At 45.8% G+C, this 14,595-nt stretch overlaps 1 protein-coding gene across 2 annotated transcripts in view; it reads right to left on the bottom strand.

Annotated features, from left to right (window-relative positions):
- Window positions 1-14,338, bottom strand: part of MEIS1 (Meis homeobox 1) — a 217,997-nt gene extending 203,659 nt beyond the window's left edge. The window contains exons 1-7 of one of the 2 annotated variants that reach the window (XM_084823682.1): window positions 14,177-14,338; window positions 12,484-13,119; window positions 10,346-10,572; window positions 8,521-8,662; window positions 7,913-7,963; window positions 7,091-7,141; window positions 5,604-5,750 (exon numbers count right to left, since the gene is read on the bottom strand). In XM_084823682.1, coding sequence (XP_084679808.1) covers window positions 5,604-5,750; window positions 7,091-7,141; window positions 7,913-7,963; window positions 8,521-8,662; window positions 10,346-10,572; window positions 12,484-12,495 — 630 coding nt within the window. In that variant the 5' untranslated portion in view covers window positions 12,496-13,119; window positions 14,177-14,338. The remainder of the gene's footprint in view (window positions 1-5,603; window positions 5,751-7,090; window positions 7,142-7,912; window positions 7,964-8,520; window positions 8,663-10,345; window positions 10,573-12,483; window positions 13,120-14,176) is intronic. The other variant, XM_084823674.1, reaches the window with a different exon arrangement.
- Window positions 14,339-14,595: the final 257 nt, after the last annotated feature.

Here is a 14,595-nt window from a genome sequence, read left to right as displayed (position 1 = left end):
GTAGACACACTGCATTGCTAAGTTCACAACTTTGTGTGTGATACCCAAACTTGCTATGATAAAATGCAAATACTTAGAACCAGGTGTATTAACAGCCATCTGTGATGAAGGGTTTTTGAGAGATCTAACACAATTTTAAAAACTAGTTTAATATAAGTATTTGCATACTTATTATATAAAGTTCACAACACCTGAAGTCCATAGCCTTTGCAATCCTAAATATGTTATATGGAAATAAATATTACTGATGCACTAGTAAGTAATGCTTTTAAGTTTAAGTTGGTATAAGGTAACCATAAGCACTTTACAGAAAGTAAGTTCCAAATAAATATATTTAGAATTAAAGTATAATTTCTCCAAATATGTTCATAATTTTTGAAATATATAACCAAATATAGTTTCACAATGATAGCGGTGTAAATAAATGGTATATAATATTTATTTAAATAAAAAAATAAAAAAAGATTTCAAAATTAGTTATAGAGCAGAATCCTACTAGAAGAAATATCCCACTCAACCAGTGTATTCAGAGTATAAACTGTGACCTATTATTTAAACGTTAAAAGCAAAATCCTAAGTCCTTACATGGGCAAAGCAGGCTGAATTTAAATTTGTCTGACTTGTACTTCTGTCTCAGACACATTTACTTCTTAAGCTCCATCTTAAGCTCACTTATTAGAAATAAGTACCACTGAAGTCAATGGGCCTTGGTTTTAAAATAAATAAATTCTGAGTGAAGAAAGAGGGAGAAAAACATGTCATCGCAAGTCCATAATTGCATGGAACCAAAACCCATGATCACCCTTGCTTCCCGGCATTAGAAAACTAGTTCCAGACCAAATCAGCAGTTAAATTAGAAAATTGAAAATTTTACTTTGTTCAACCCCAACGGTAGACCACCCACCCTCTACTGCTTAAAAGCAATACGCATGAGAAAAATAAAATTCAAATCTGTCAACTCACTACAAGTCAACTAACTCTCATCACCATCACTACCACTCCTAAACGCATTACTTCATTGTCAGACCTATTGATTTCAACTAAACTCTATTTCCATTTTGTAAAACCTGGGAGTTTATAACTGCTTTTTAAGCCTACTTCCTTCAAAGTGGGATTATCCCAGCGTCATCAAGATTTACTTCATAAAAACGCATTTAGGATCTGAAGGCTAAACTGCCAGATTGCAACAAAAATACCACATCAGAATAAGACTGTCCTCCCCAAGATAATAAATAAAACTATTCCCTTCAGTTTCCCTATCAACTAACTATGGATGGTGAGGCCCTCAAATAATCAAGCGGGAACTAGCATAATTATTTTTATTCCACCTGCAAGTCTTTGCAGTAAAATTTGCCATTGTTGCATATTCTACCTGCCACCATCCTAATGACTCCCATGGCAGAAAGCATCCTTTCTCAAAGTTTTGTTGGCTTGGTTTGACATAAAATTAAAAACACAAGCTGGTGGAATGTGCGACAGTGTCTGCCACAGAAGCCTCTTCCCTTTCCAATTCGGAATGTTCCTTAAAGAAAGAGGTGGAGGGGGGTCTATTTAGCCTCCCTGCCACCACCAGTGAATAGGCGCAGAGCAGCGATACCAGGGCCATGAAGGCCTAACTCCAGCTTCCTTAGCGCACAACAAGCCCTCCGCCACTTGCTTCCCCCTTCCCCTACCGGGCGGGTGTAGCTGAATGCAGACACAGTCACAGGCTTCTTTAGGGGCTTTCTTCTTCCCTTCACCGCGCTTTCCCGTCCCTGCTCGCTTGCCCCATTGTCTTCTTTGGACACGCCGTCAGGCCGTGACTAAACCTCAGCGGGAGGCCAAGGGAAGTGCAGGGCGACCTCTGCCTGCCTCCGAGCTCGGTTCCTGGCGCTCTCTTTGCCCGAAGGAGCAAAGCCCTTCTCGCCCAGGCCCCCGAAGGGCCCCCTCCAGCCCTTCGCTCATCTCTTAACTCCAGCTCGCTCGCTCACTGCCGGGCCTCGGGCCTCTTGAAACTCCAGGCGCTGCTCGCCATTTCGCGGGCCTCGGGGCGCCCTTTTCGGGGGAAGCCTACATGCTCTGGGGGAGAACGGAGGGGGCCGCAAATGCGGGGGGGGGGAATGCTTCCAGTTCCTCCCCCTGCAGCGGCCGAGCGCCTCACAAGGCCGCTTTTCCCCTCCTCGGCTCGAGGCCGAGGCGTCGCGTAAGCCCCCTGACCCCCCACCCCGCCCCCAAAGCAAGGGCTCTGGCCTACGGCTATTTTCAGTGACGAAAATAGCTCCTCTTCTCCCAACGCGTTTCGTGATCACGGAAAGCCACTGCGCGTACGAAGCTCCCAGCAGCCCCCTCACCCACCAGGGGAGCGACGCGCCTCCCTGCCACACAGCTAGGAGGAAGGGCCGCTTCGCACGTTACGCCCCGTGCACCATGGAAACTCCCGGCAAGAAGGCGCGTGAATGAAAAGTGCTTTCAGGGACCGCGTTTGCGTGTTTAAGAGGCGCGCATTGAGGCCAGAAATGAGCCCTGGCAACCTCTCGCTAGGAACTGACTGCAGCTACCCAGCGCCTGCTTCCTCGGCCTCGGCGCCTCGAGCCGCTCGGCCGACCAACGCCGCTTCTCTCCCCAGCGGGCTCCCTTCGCCGCTGCCATCACCCCTCTCCTTTGAGCGGCCCTCTCCACCTGCTCTCTGCCGCTCCCTTATCCCACTCAGGAGAAAGCAGGGCCGGTATCCCACCGGCTGCCGCTCACCTCCCCCAGTGCCAACAGTTCTTCCCCGGGGAGATTCAGGGTGACCCCGCAAAGCCACTCTGCGCCCCGCTTTAGGCGCAAGCAAGCTTAACCAGCGCCGCTTCCGAAACTGCCTGCAGCACAACGCTCGTCAGAAGGGGGCGGAAGCCCGGACCTCGCTCGACTTGCGTCCCGGGGCCCGTACGCCGACGTAGGTCGGGGGCTCCGAGACGGGCGGCCCTTGCCTGGCTGACTGGGCAAAGGAGGGCTTCTAGGTCTCTCCCGCGCCCAGCCTTCCCCCGCAGGAAGAAAGGAGGGGCCGCCTTTTGTTCCCTGTGGCGAGGGCTCTGCCGCTGATGGCCATGCAAAGGCGACGAAACTCGGGAAGCCCTAGAGACAAGGTGGTTAATTAGCTAACTAGGCACTACGGCTCGCGCAGCACCTGAAGGGGATCTGCATTTGTCAGTAGCGCAGCCCGAAATAGACAACGCAACACGGTAGCAAACTGGTTGGGCCACATTCATAACAAAGCGAGAGGACTTCTCTCTCTCTCTCGCTCCCTCCCGCCCTCCCTCCCCACAGCGAGGAAGCGGCAGATCAGACCTTGCAGGGGCGATCTCTGCAAAACGCACCACAGCCTTTGCAACACTTGATGCGAAGTGGGCAAACAAGCAAGGCGGCGCGCACGCGCAACTCGCGCACGCAGGGAAAGACCTGTAGCTTCTCGGCTGAACTTGAAGCTGGTCCGTTCTGTTCGTTGTGCTAACGGCGCAGGACCCTACCCAGCGCCCGCGCAGCGTAAACGGCGAGGAGAATGAAAGAGTGGATATTAAGCAACCCATCTCCGATCACCCACCCAGTTCAACTTTTCTGCCTGAAAGCACAAGAATGAGACAATTCGGAGATGCCCCATTAGAGCCACGGTCCAATCTCATTAGTAGCGACAACACAACTAGCAAAACTTTAGAAGGAAGAACTTTGGGGGGGGTTGTCAATCCTAAATAGGATTGATTTGGATATTTATATTGCCATTTTTTGTGACAGGAAGCAAAGAAGGGATGCAGATAAGAGAAATCGCTGAGGAGGATCTCAATGAATTAATATCAAACTCCGATTTCTTTTCTTTAAAAACAACCACCCCATAACTTCATTTCTTTAGCTTTCACTTGAATAAAATAATGATTCCTTGGGAAAATGGGGTATAAATCTTCATTTTGGAGGCAATTAAAGTGTTGATTTCATTCCTGCCCCTAAGCGATTCTTGTAATTTGCTCAAATAGCTTTATGTACCAAGCACTCCGGAGCTTTTAGAAACCCATTTTCTAGTTAGACTTGTTGGATTGCAATTTTTATTCAACAACCGTTCCCCGAGCTATCCTCATCAAGGGTTGAATTTAAGAGTTCCCGAGTGCGTTATAACAAGGGTGCAAGGCAGGCATCTCCCAACCGTAGCCATCTCACCTCCAACATTAAAAAAGACCAGCTGACAACTACATCTCCACCCAAACGGTCTATACATAGAATAGAGTCTGGATATTGCTATGACGAGGCTCATGGCAAAGTACAGAAATGGTTGTAACTCTCTCATTTCCATTTCATTTGTTCCAGAAACTCAAAAATTGTCAAAGAGTTTTTGGAAAGTTCAGGACTCAACACACTGTGCTTTACTACCGCATTTATAACACTCCAAAAAGTATTTGCTTATGTCTCCTCAAGCCTAAGTACGAACCTTGCCACCAAACAGAAGGCATTTAATGCAGAAGTGAGGAGCACCTTTAACCAAAGGTATCTATAAAATTGGCCCCTAGCACCATTTGATTGTGTTCTTGGTCATGGCAAAGCAAAAATGCTGAGGAGACCTCTGTCTGCTTGACTGTGCCTTGCTTTTCCACAAAAGGACAGCTCAGAGCCACAGGCTGATTGCTTCTAGGATTCTAACCTTCAACTCACAGATCATGAAGAAGAAACAACTTTGAAAAACGGAGTCCGCTTCCTTTCAAAGGGAATCAGCAATTCCTACTCAACAACCAGCAACACCCAAGATCCTAATTGCTGGATTAAGAAGCATGGATTAGTTAACATCACCTCCCATATTAAACCCAAAATGACACTTTTGTTTTCCTTAAAAAGAAAGCACAACTTATTTTGGGGAGAAAAGAAGGCTTTGGGGGCATACATGGACATGGAACATTTCTCACACCCCATCAGTTAGATTGGGCCTACCCTAGGCACTAATGCAGATGTCCCAAATAAGGGGTACCAACCATATACAGACAATCTGGAAGATGCATGAGATTCTTCTTCTTTTTAATGTCATGCTTTTATTATTTATTTTTCTATTTAGTCAAATAAAACCCAGCATCTTTGCAGTAGGCAAGCTCAACACAAAGCAATGTTCACTGAGCTCTAAAAGCATTCGGCCAAGGAAAACTGACAAGACAGGCTAATGAACCGTAGAGGCAGGAAGAAAATAGCCAGCATTTGCTAGATTTCAAACCCTCTCTGTCTTCTTTCTGTGGACCACCTATCTTGGATTTTATTCTTTCTCTTTTACTCCCCCCACCCCCCATGCCTTTACCCGGAAACCTACAATTCATGGCTAAACACTTCTATTATCATTAAAAGGGGAGTAAATAAAATAAAGACAAAAATTAAAAGCGACAAGGAACAGGTCAAGTTTGTAGGCAATGCTTTTACAAGCTCATTTCGCCAGGTCGAATCTGGGAGCAAGCCTTAATGAAGCAATAATAGCCACATTATTCAAAAATTTTCATTTCGATGGAAATTTATCTAAAAGGGACTTAATCATATGCAAATAATAAAAGGGGGCGTAGTGACCCAGTAAGCGATCTGCATACAGATTTGAATGGCTGTTACAAGGCTGGAGATGATCATACCTGATCTGTTAGATTTGCTGATCTTGTTATGTCTTCACTGTCTGATTTTGATCCGCCTTCTCTATCGTCTATCACCAAATCGATAGGCATTTTTCCTTTCAAACAGCTAATATACCGGTGGCAGAAATTGTCACACAACTCGTGCACCTACATTATGACAGAAGTAACAAAACCAAAATATAATCAAGTGCGGGTTAAGTGAAATTGACAAGAGCAATCCATTCCCCCCTCCCCCTCCCAGCCCCTGACATCAAAAGTTCTAAATGGGGGGAAACATGCTGCAATTATCCCCTCGAGACGCATCCAGAATTAAGAATAACTTTCTTTTCTGGCAAAATAGAGATATCCCAGAAAATTGACAGTGACAAGATGATTCACAGCCTACAACATATTCAACACCCGTGTTAAATTCATCTGCTCTCAGAGCTGTAACCATTAGTGAGGTGACCTGCATGGGTGACATTTAAGGTAAACTATTTAATTTCATCTAGTTATATCATCACAAACCCTTTCCAAAGGAGTTTGAGAACACAAAGGATCCCCCCCTCCAATGGTACAGAAAGCTGAATGCACTATGGTGAATTACATTATATCCATCCATGACCTTAAATTCCGAGGCACTGTAGCCTACCTTGTAAGGCTTTCCATTGTGAATGGGCCTATTTTAACCTATTTCTTGTAGAGCAAAATCAGTCCACTTACTACACTTAGATAAAATGCCTAGAGTGCCTGTATCTCTCCCCACCCCCAAATGTATTTATAAATCTCTCATGGATGTTTATTTTTAGGGCAAGGGGCAATTCTCCTGTAGGCCAGCTATCAATGACATATAAAACTCTGCTGTAACCCTGAAATGCTTTGAATCCAGTGCTACTTTGAAATAAACTTGTGATTAAATCTGACATTATTACTATTGTTGCTATTATTCAGAAATTTAAACAGCAAACTTGGATTAGTCAGTACTCTGGTCCCTTCATCTTGGGGAAAGGGTGGGGGTTGTCCTATTCAAGAGAAACAAGAAACTGACACATCTAGCAAATCTGGCTTGTTTCTGCAAAACGTTACAGGACAATCTGTGCCCTGTGTGTGACCCTGCAGATGGCTCTAAAAAAAAAGAGAAAAGAACCCCACTACAAAACTAACTGAAAACTAAACGAAGTACCTGGGCAGAAATTACTATCAGCCGGAAGCCAGACTGAAGAACAATCAACGTTCCAAATATTATCGAATGTAGAGAGAACTGGCAACTATTTATACAAAGGTAGTAAAAAGGGATACAAGGCTCCGGCGTTTGTGATCCAGATTTTTAGTGGCTGAAATTGTAATTAAACTGCGAAGAGAAATGGACGCCATGATTGGTCTTGACACTAATTACCAGAAAGAAAGACATTTATGCAAATTCTGCAGAAGCTTCAACTTCATGAGACATTATGGGGGTGGGGGTGGGGAGAGGCAGAAGAGAGAGGTAGAAAGAGAGAGAGAATTACCTTCTCTAATTCCAACAGATGAAACCTTAATACTTGTATGGCTTGGATCATCTGCAAAGATACAAAACAGCATGAATCTCTGTCTCTGACTTAGGAGTTCTTCTCAGCTGTCCTTTCTTAACCAAAGTAGGTGTGTGTGTGTGTGTGTGTGTGTGTTGATTTATTACAAAAACACTAAAAATTAATAGCAGTGGCTTTCTACACTGTTTAACAAGAAGGACTCTCAGGTTTTATTTTTGATCGCTATTGCAACGAATTGGCTAAATTACACGGATCATAAACATTTCTTTAAGAAAGTGCGATCTGTATAGTAATACTGCTGGACCAACAGACCTTGGCAAATCTGGGGTCGGTGTGGGGGGAGCGAGAAATATTTCCAACGCCCAATACTCTCCTTATTCTAAATATGGACTTCATTTTTATTTTATTTTTAGTAAGTTCAGTCTGGCTCAAGTTCTCTGCACCCCAAATCGCCATTTCCATTTGCCATAACGGTGCTCCAAAAGGAAAGGAAAAACATTTTGACCTTTCCAATATACTGACATGGTCGCAGTTAGATAAATATAGGCAAGTCTTGGGCGCTAAGCAAAGGCCTTCTACCAACCCACCCACTTTCTCGTGTGGATCGCGTTTTCTGGCTGCGCGGTTGCCTCGCGGATCCGTTCACACGGAACTCCAGTTAAAAAACTCTAAATGAGACTTTTCCACTGCAGAATCCCCCACCCCTTAAAAAAGAGAGAGAGAAAGAGAGAGAGAAAGAGAAGACTCGCTTCTCCAGGAAACAGAAAATATACTGTTAAAGAGAGGTGTTTGAACTCTTACCAAATTATCCAGTTCTGGATTAGAAGAAAATAAGGGTTTCTCTGCTCGGATCTAAACATACGATGGGAAAGTACGGGGAGAGGGAATAAAAACAGGAAATTAAAGAGAGGTTTCAAATGTGGAAGGAGAAAAGGCAAAAGGCGTTATTATCTCATCTTGCTTCATTACACTGTGGGGTCCATTATGCAATCTTTCGTGCAAAGCCCCTGACTGCTAGATTTAGCAGAAACACTTAAACAAGCAAATCCAGGGCTGTGAGAAGACGTTCGGACAGCTTGAACTGGCTTTATCAAACCAATGCGAGGCTTGCGAGCACCAGCTGCGCCCCTGTCCAAATTTCGAAGGCGAGCGACCTTAAGCGGGCTTCTTTGGCCGGGGTGGAGGGGAGGGGATTGAACCACTGAGGCTCGGATCCAAGTAAACATGTGGAAGACCCTGGATCGAGGGTTGTAATCCATTCCCGGAGGGCAGGGAGGAGAGAGGAAGAGGGAATGCATGTTAATAAAAATATTATTATTAATAATAATATTAATATCATCATCATCAGGCACATTGAACAGTACATGGAAAAAAGTGTAACAGACTTGCATTGATACTCGTTTTCTGACCTGTTTGGCGAACACTGCTATGTCTTCGTTGAAAGACTCTGAGGAACATACATCGCCTCCCGCCACCCCGGGTTCCCGAGGAGTACACGTCGCTAATTCACATTTCTCAAAAATCAGTGCTAAGAGTGGGAAGAGGGGGTGTCTGAAAGAAAAAGAAAAGAGTCACCAAACCAAAACACAACCCGCGCGCTCACCCTCCCCCCCCCCCCATGATGCCAACGGCAGAGCCTAAGTTTGGGGGACAGACGGACAGCCAAGGATTGCCCAAAGGGAACTTTCGAAGAGCAATCTCCTTCTCCCCCTCCCGCTCCTTATTTTGCACCCATCTCGCCAATCGCAACTCACGTCGCGATTCTGCAGACCGAGAGACCTGGATCTCCAGGCCCTGAGCTATATAGGATGTCCATTGGTAAAAGCAGCTCCTGGACCAAGGACATTAGGTGAAGCTAAAACCAATCTCGGATCTAGCAGCCATTTTGAATTAACTCCCCACCCCCCTCCCCACCCCCACCCCTATAGACAAATTTAATCTAAGTTTAGTTCTGGGGATCGGGAGAGACAGAATGGGACGCCGTAACACACGGCCGGGCGCAGGGAGGAGGCTCCGTTTTTATTTTTCATTTGCGGAGTGCGTTGCCCAGCTAAATTGCCAGTCATTTCCTATCAGTGCGACCAGCCTTGGAAGGGGGCAGAGAGGCACAGAGGTGCCCACCTTCAACCACCCCTAACTTGTTAAATGTGGCTCAACAGCCTCGCTTCTCCAGTGGGACCAGACTTTTCCCTCCCAGCCAAACCTACTTGGGGCTGGAGAGGTGAAAGAGATCGCCATTGTCTTGGAAGCAAGAGGGGTGACGTTTGATGGTTGTTAGGGGTGGGGGGAGATGAACCATTAAAAATTAAAATAAAAGCCGACAGTTTCCAGCGATTCCTTCTTAAACGTACGAATGATCAATTGTAAGGGAAACGGTGCGAGTTCGTGTGAAGTTATACTCGTGAAACAAAACAGACCCCACAATCTAGAAACTTTTTTTTCTTTTTTAATTCCCGCATTGGAGAGGCTTCAAATACTATCGAGAGCCTTGGGGGTGGGGGTTCCACTCTGAAACCAGCCGGGAAGGTCTCCTTTTGAATAACACATTCTATTTTACAGGAAGTTTGTCTACTGGTTGTTGTTTTTAAAAAGCTTTATTTTAGTGCAGAAAGCGGCAAAGGAAGTATTTCTTATTTCTCAACTCTTGTTGGAAAGAGGTACTTTCAGACAAATCCCTCTGGTTTTGTTTTTATTTTTTTCCTGCCCCAACATTTTCTTTCTTTCAAAACTACTTTCGGACTACTCATAAGGCTTTCCAGCCTTTTCCAAAAAGTTGTGGTCAAAATAACCAAAGGACACACTCAGGCCCGCCCCCTCTCATATATGTGTTTGGAAGTTGCAAAGGAATATCTATCTATCTGGACACAGGATCTTTCTTTTTCTTTCTCTCTTTCAAGAGACGCTATCTACAACGTGTTTGGGATCGTTGGGGGGGGGGTGTCTAAATGTTGCAAAGTGGCTCACTCTCTTTGCATTTTTCTTTCAAAACTTATTTCCGGGATAAAAAAATTTAATGCGTCGACCCGAGAGAGGTTGGCAAGGAAAAGCCCTGCACGAAGAACCCAGTGGTGGTAGTGCATCACCCCCAAGCAAAGCTTCGGCGGTCCCAGTTCTTCACCTACGGTCTACAGCCAACGGTGGATTTCCTTTGGCCACCGTGAAGGAGGGGACGAAAAAAGGGGGAAGGAACGAGCCCGTCTTTCAGCTAATAAACCTGATGCTCGCTGTACCTACCCATAAATGGCATCTTTATCTCTCTTTAAAGCGTCATTGACAGAGGAGCCCATGCTTGGGGGCATGGCGTTGGTGTGAGCTGTGTGCGGGTATTGATGGGAGTGGAGCGGAGGACCGTGATTCAGGTGGTGGACAGGCTGCATGGATCTGGCGGCATGGGGGTCCCCGTACATGGTGCTCGGGATCCCCACTCCATCCATCCCACCGTAATGGGGTAAATCGTCGTACTGCATAACAGACAGGAGGGAAAAGAAAAGGGTCAGAACGAAGGCCAGTCCTTCGGTGGAGTGCAGTTTAAAATGTGCGTGTGCGTGTGCAAGAAAGGGCGGGGGGGGGAGAGAAGCAGGGCGTCCAGAAGAACCGCTTCCTAGGGTAGGGAAGATGCCACAACACAAGACAACACGAAGGGCCTGCCTTTACATTTCGAAATTGTGAAAGAAGTTGTTGTTGGGGGGTGGGTGGGAAGGGTCCAGACTCCAATTAAATTCCAGTAGGCCTTCGAAAGTCTGTTCCTTCTAGGCTCCTGGCACACACACAGCATCCTTGTGGAAAGGAAAAAGTTAACTGGAGGATGGTGGACTTCTTTGGTGTCCAGCTCATCAGAAATACATGCTGAAAAGCTGCCTCCTTCAGTACGCTTCCCCCAGCAGAAGTTAAAATGAGGACACCTATTATTAACACGTGCATTAAGACAGTCCTCCTTTAGTTTTAAGAGGCTTCCCCTGTGGGCATCGGTTGTGCTTGCCAACAGCCCCAAGTGGAAGACCTTCCCTGGCGTTCGAAAAAATACTCTTAAGGTATGGTGCTCAAAAACAGAAAGTGCCCATTTAGAATTATTACTTCAAGCAGGGGTTTGGGGGGCTGTTTCTAGTTTGGGGGTGCTGGTGGGGTCAGAAGTTAGTCTTTTGCATAATGGGTAGAGAGGAGAATAGCTATATTCATTTGAGCTTACCCTGTCCTGAACTTTCCTACTGTAAAGAAGTCACATACACAAACAGCAGTCCTCAGAAATATATGTGACAAATCTAAAGCTAGGAATTGTTCTTTTTTTCGAGGTGGGTGGTGGTCTGGGATTTTATTTAATATGTTCTTTAGGATTCTCCATGACTGACACTGGCTCCATCTAAAAATCCTTCTGCTGCTTACCCTTGTATCTGCTCTGGGAAGCTCAGCCTTATAGTATATTTCTTATATAGTACCAGGAGCCCAATGCTACAATTCTTCTTCAGGTGAATGTGTGAGTGTGTGTGTGTGTGTGTGTGTGTTGGGGTGCAGGGAAAGACAAATATTGCCATTTCAATTTATTAAGGAGAAATATAAGGGGATGGGGAATTTGGGGAAAGTCTTGACAGCTGTGTGATCTGTAAATGCAAAAAGAAATGGCAAAGTAACTTTCTTTTTCCAACTATAGTGTGAGAAGGGACATTGCCAAAAGTGTGCCAGGAAACATATTTAAAAGTAGAATTTCCTTTTAAGTGCCCTCTCAGTTGCATTATTCTTGCAATTCACAACTATCTTCCTAAACTGGTAAACTTTTTTTGGGGGGGAGGGGATAAAGTTCCAAGTTCCATTTCATAAAATAAATAATAAATTGTGGTTTTGGGTAGACATGCATGTAGTTGTTTCTCTAAATTCATAATTAAATACGAAAATATGTTCAAAACAATATCTTGTCTGGAATGTATGGACTGCTCTGATCCCCCTTATATTTATAACCGTTTTTAAAAGGTTTTAAAAAATTAATTGTGAATATATTATTAGCATGTCTGTAAGGGCTAAGACATTGACATACTATTTATAATTCCACGTTGAAAGAAATAACCTGAATATGCAGAGGACTTGCATTTCAAGGCTGAGTGTAGGTAGCATTTTTTCCCAGTAAGTGGTCAGTGATATGAATAAATAGGTCCAAGGACTTCTATGTGTCCCATACGGTACCTGTCTATAGGTAGGATCTATACAGTTAAAATCTACAGTCCTCTAAAAATAGTGATAGACTTTGTACAGTATCTAACTCACCCTCCCTCGTGTGTTTCTGAGAGAATATAAAAATTCCCCCTCCCCTTCTTGCAGTGTCTGTAAGATCCACGTTTTATTAAATATTATGTTAACCGAAAATTACGATTAAAAATACGTACCCTTTGCGCCATCGGCCTGCTTCGCACCCTTCCTTTTCAACTTCTAATATATCCTCTTTAAGGCCAGTGTGAAAAGAAACAAAATGTGCTGTCCCCCACCCCCCACCCCCAAAATAAAGGGAAAAAGAATCCTTTAAAGTCGCCAGTAGCTTGAGGAGCCGATCAGAGTCTTCAGCCGGATGGGTCTCAGAGAAGCGGCACGATCATTCAGCATAAAAAAAAAAAAAAAGGAAAGGAGCTTCACTCTTCTCTTCTCTCACACTCTTCCTTTCTGGTTTCCAAGACAGCGGCGGGGAGAAAGCAAATATCCTTTCCCCCAAATCAGTTTTTTTTTTTTAAAAAAAAAGTGTCTCTCAAACCCAACTACCAACTCGCATGACTTTTTGCCACTCCAACTGTCAATCAAAGGCGAGCTTGTCAAGGTGGTGAATGAATGATGAGAATCCGCTGTGTGTGCTTCCAACTGGTCAGGACACCTCAAATGTTAACATCAAAACCATAAGAGGTCTAAAAGCTTCCTTTCTTCCTTTTTTTCCCCTCCTCCTCCTCCTCTCCCCCTTTCTCTTTCTCCCTCGCTTGATTCAGTCCTAATTCCTAATCAGATTTTCTCTCTTCCCTCCGTGCAACTGGAGAAGCCTAGAGGAAGAAGGGTTGAAAAAAAGAAAAAGAAAAAGAGAAGGCTGTCTGAGTTTGCCTTAAAGGAGCCACGATCGATGCTGCCCGCTGCAAGTCCTCTGTGCGTGTGTAAAGTGTGTGTTGCACACAGGCGGAGAGGTGGATTTGGACCAGAATGCTGGAACCCGGAAGTAGTGGTGGCCATAACAGGTCGCGTCTTACACAATGCAGCGGGCTGCATCAACTAAGCTCGCAGCGCAGGGGTGGGTTGGGTGAGCCGCAAGGCAAGAAAGAGCGGCTGGGAAGCGCTGCACCGAGAGGCTTCCCCATTAACAACAACACACACACACACACACACACTCACTCGCGCGCGCGCTCTGGCTGGCTGGCTGGCTGGCGGGCGGGCGGGCGGACAGAAAGGAGAGGAGCGAACAATGACTGGAGCCTCGCAGCGCGACTCTGCCCGGCTCGTCGGAAGATTTCCACCCCTCCCCTCCCCTCCCCTCCCCTCCCAGCTTCGTCTTTACTGCCTCCCTGTCGACTCACTTAGCATGGAAAGCACGGGCGAAAAGGGGGTTCGCTGTGGTTGCTGGGTGGCTTCCCTTTAAACACTTCCCAGTGTGGTTGGGGGTATTTGCATTTGTGCGCGTTTGTTTTCCTTTTGCGCAGCGGATCTTATTTTTCTCCTGCCTTTTTAGCATCAGCGTTTCGCTGCCTCTTCGATGCTTAGAGCTTTTCCTGCCTTCCCAACACCCCTCCCCCCCCCTGTGTGTGTGTGTGTGTGTTCGTGTTCCCAGGCAAGTCAGTGACTCTGTTTCTGTGACTTCAGAGGCATCAATTGTATATCTTTATATCATCGTTCTGGCTACTCTCATCAAACGACAACAAGCGGCTTTTCTGGTGAAACGCGCGCGCACCTCCCCCTCCCCCTCCCCCTACACACACACACACACACACACACGCACGCACACGGGGGGGTTGTCTGGTGTGTAAGATCGCCCCTTTCCCGCCCCCCTCATTCACCTCCCCCCCCCATCTACCGCGTCATATTTAGGACACATTCAGCAGCGATCCTCACCACTCTGTTTAGCAACCTCCGAGGTTAGTGGCCATTTCCTTTGTCTAGTAATAGTGACTAATTTCTATTTACTCCTCGCTCTGTAAAACCAAATCTCTTGACTGGCGGCTTGACATCGCAGGACTTTTCAGCGTCTCGGTTTCTTTCAGTACCGTCTTCCGTGAGCAAATACAAAGGGAAACGAAGTTAAGGGACAAAACGCCCTATTAAGGGGAAGAATCTGGGTTGATATGCTCGGATTGCGCCTCTGTGGTCCAAAGCCAGGCGTTTACACAAGGAGTTGTCTCAAAACTGCAACATCTTTTTTCCTCAGATCTCTGTGAGACAGAGTTTTCCCCGCCCCCACCTACTCCCCTCCATTCCTTTCCCAAGCTTTTAAAACCCCACAGAAGGAGAGAGAGAGAAATCTCCCCCGCCGT

The sequence above is a fragment of the Heloderma suspectum genome, chromosome 1 (genome assembly GCF_057233095.1).
Source record: "Heloderma suspectum isolate Gila_16-S chromosome 1, 16-S_ref, whole genome shotgun sequence".
NCBI lineage: Eukaryota > Metazoa > Chordata > Lepidosauria > Squamata > Helodermatidae > Heloderma > Heloderma suspectum.
This window is presented reverse-complemented; position numbering and strand designations above follow the sequence as displayed.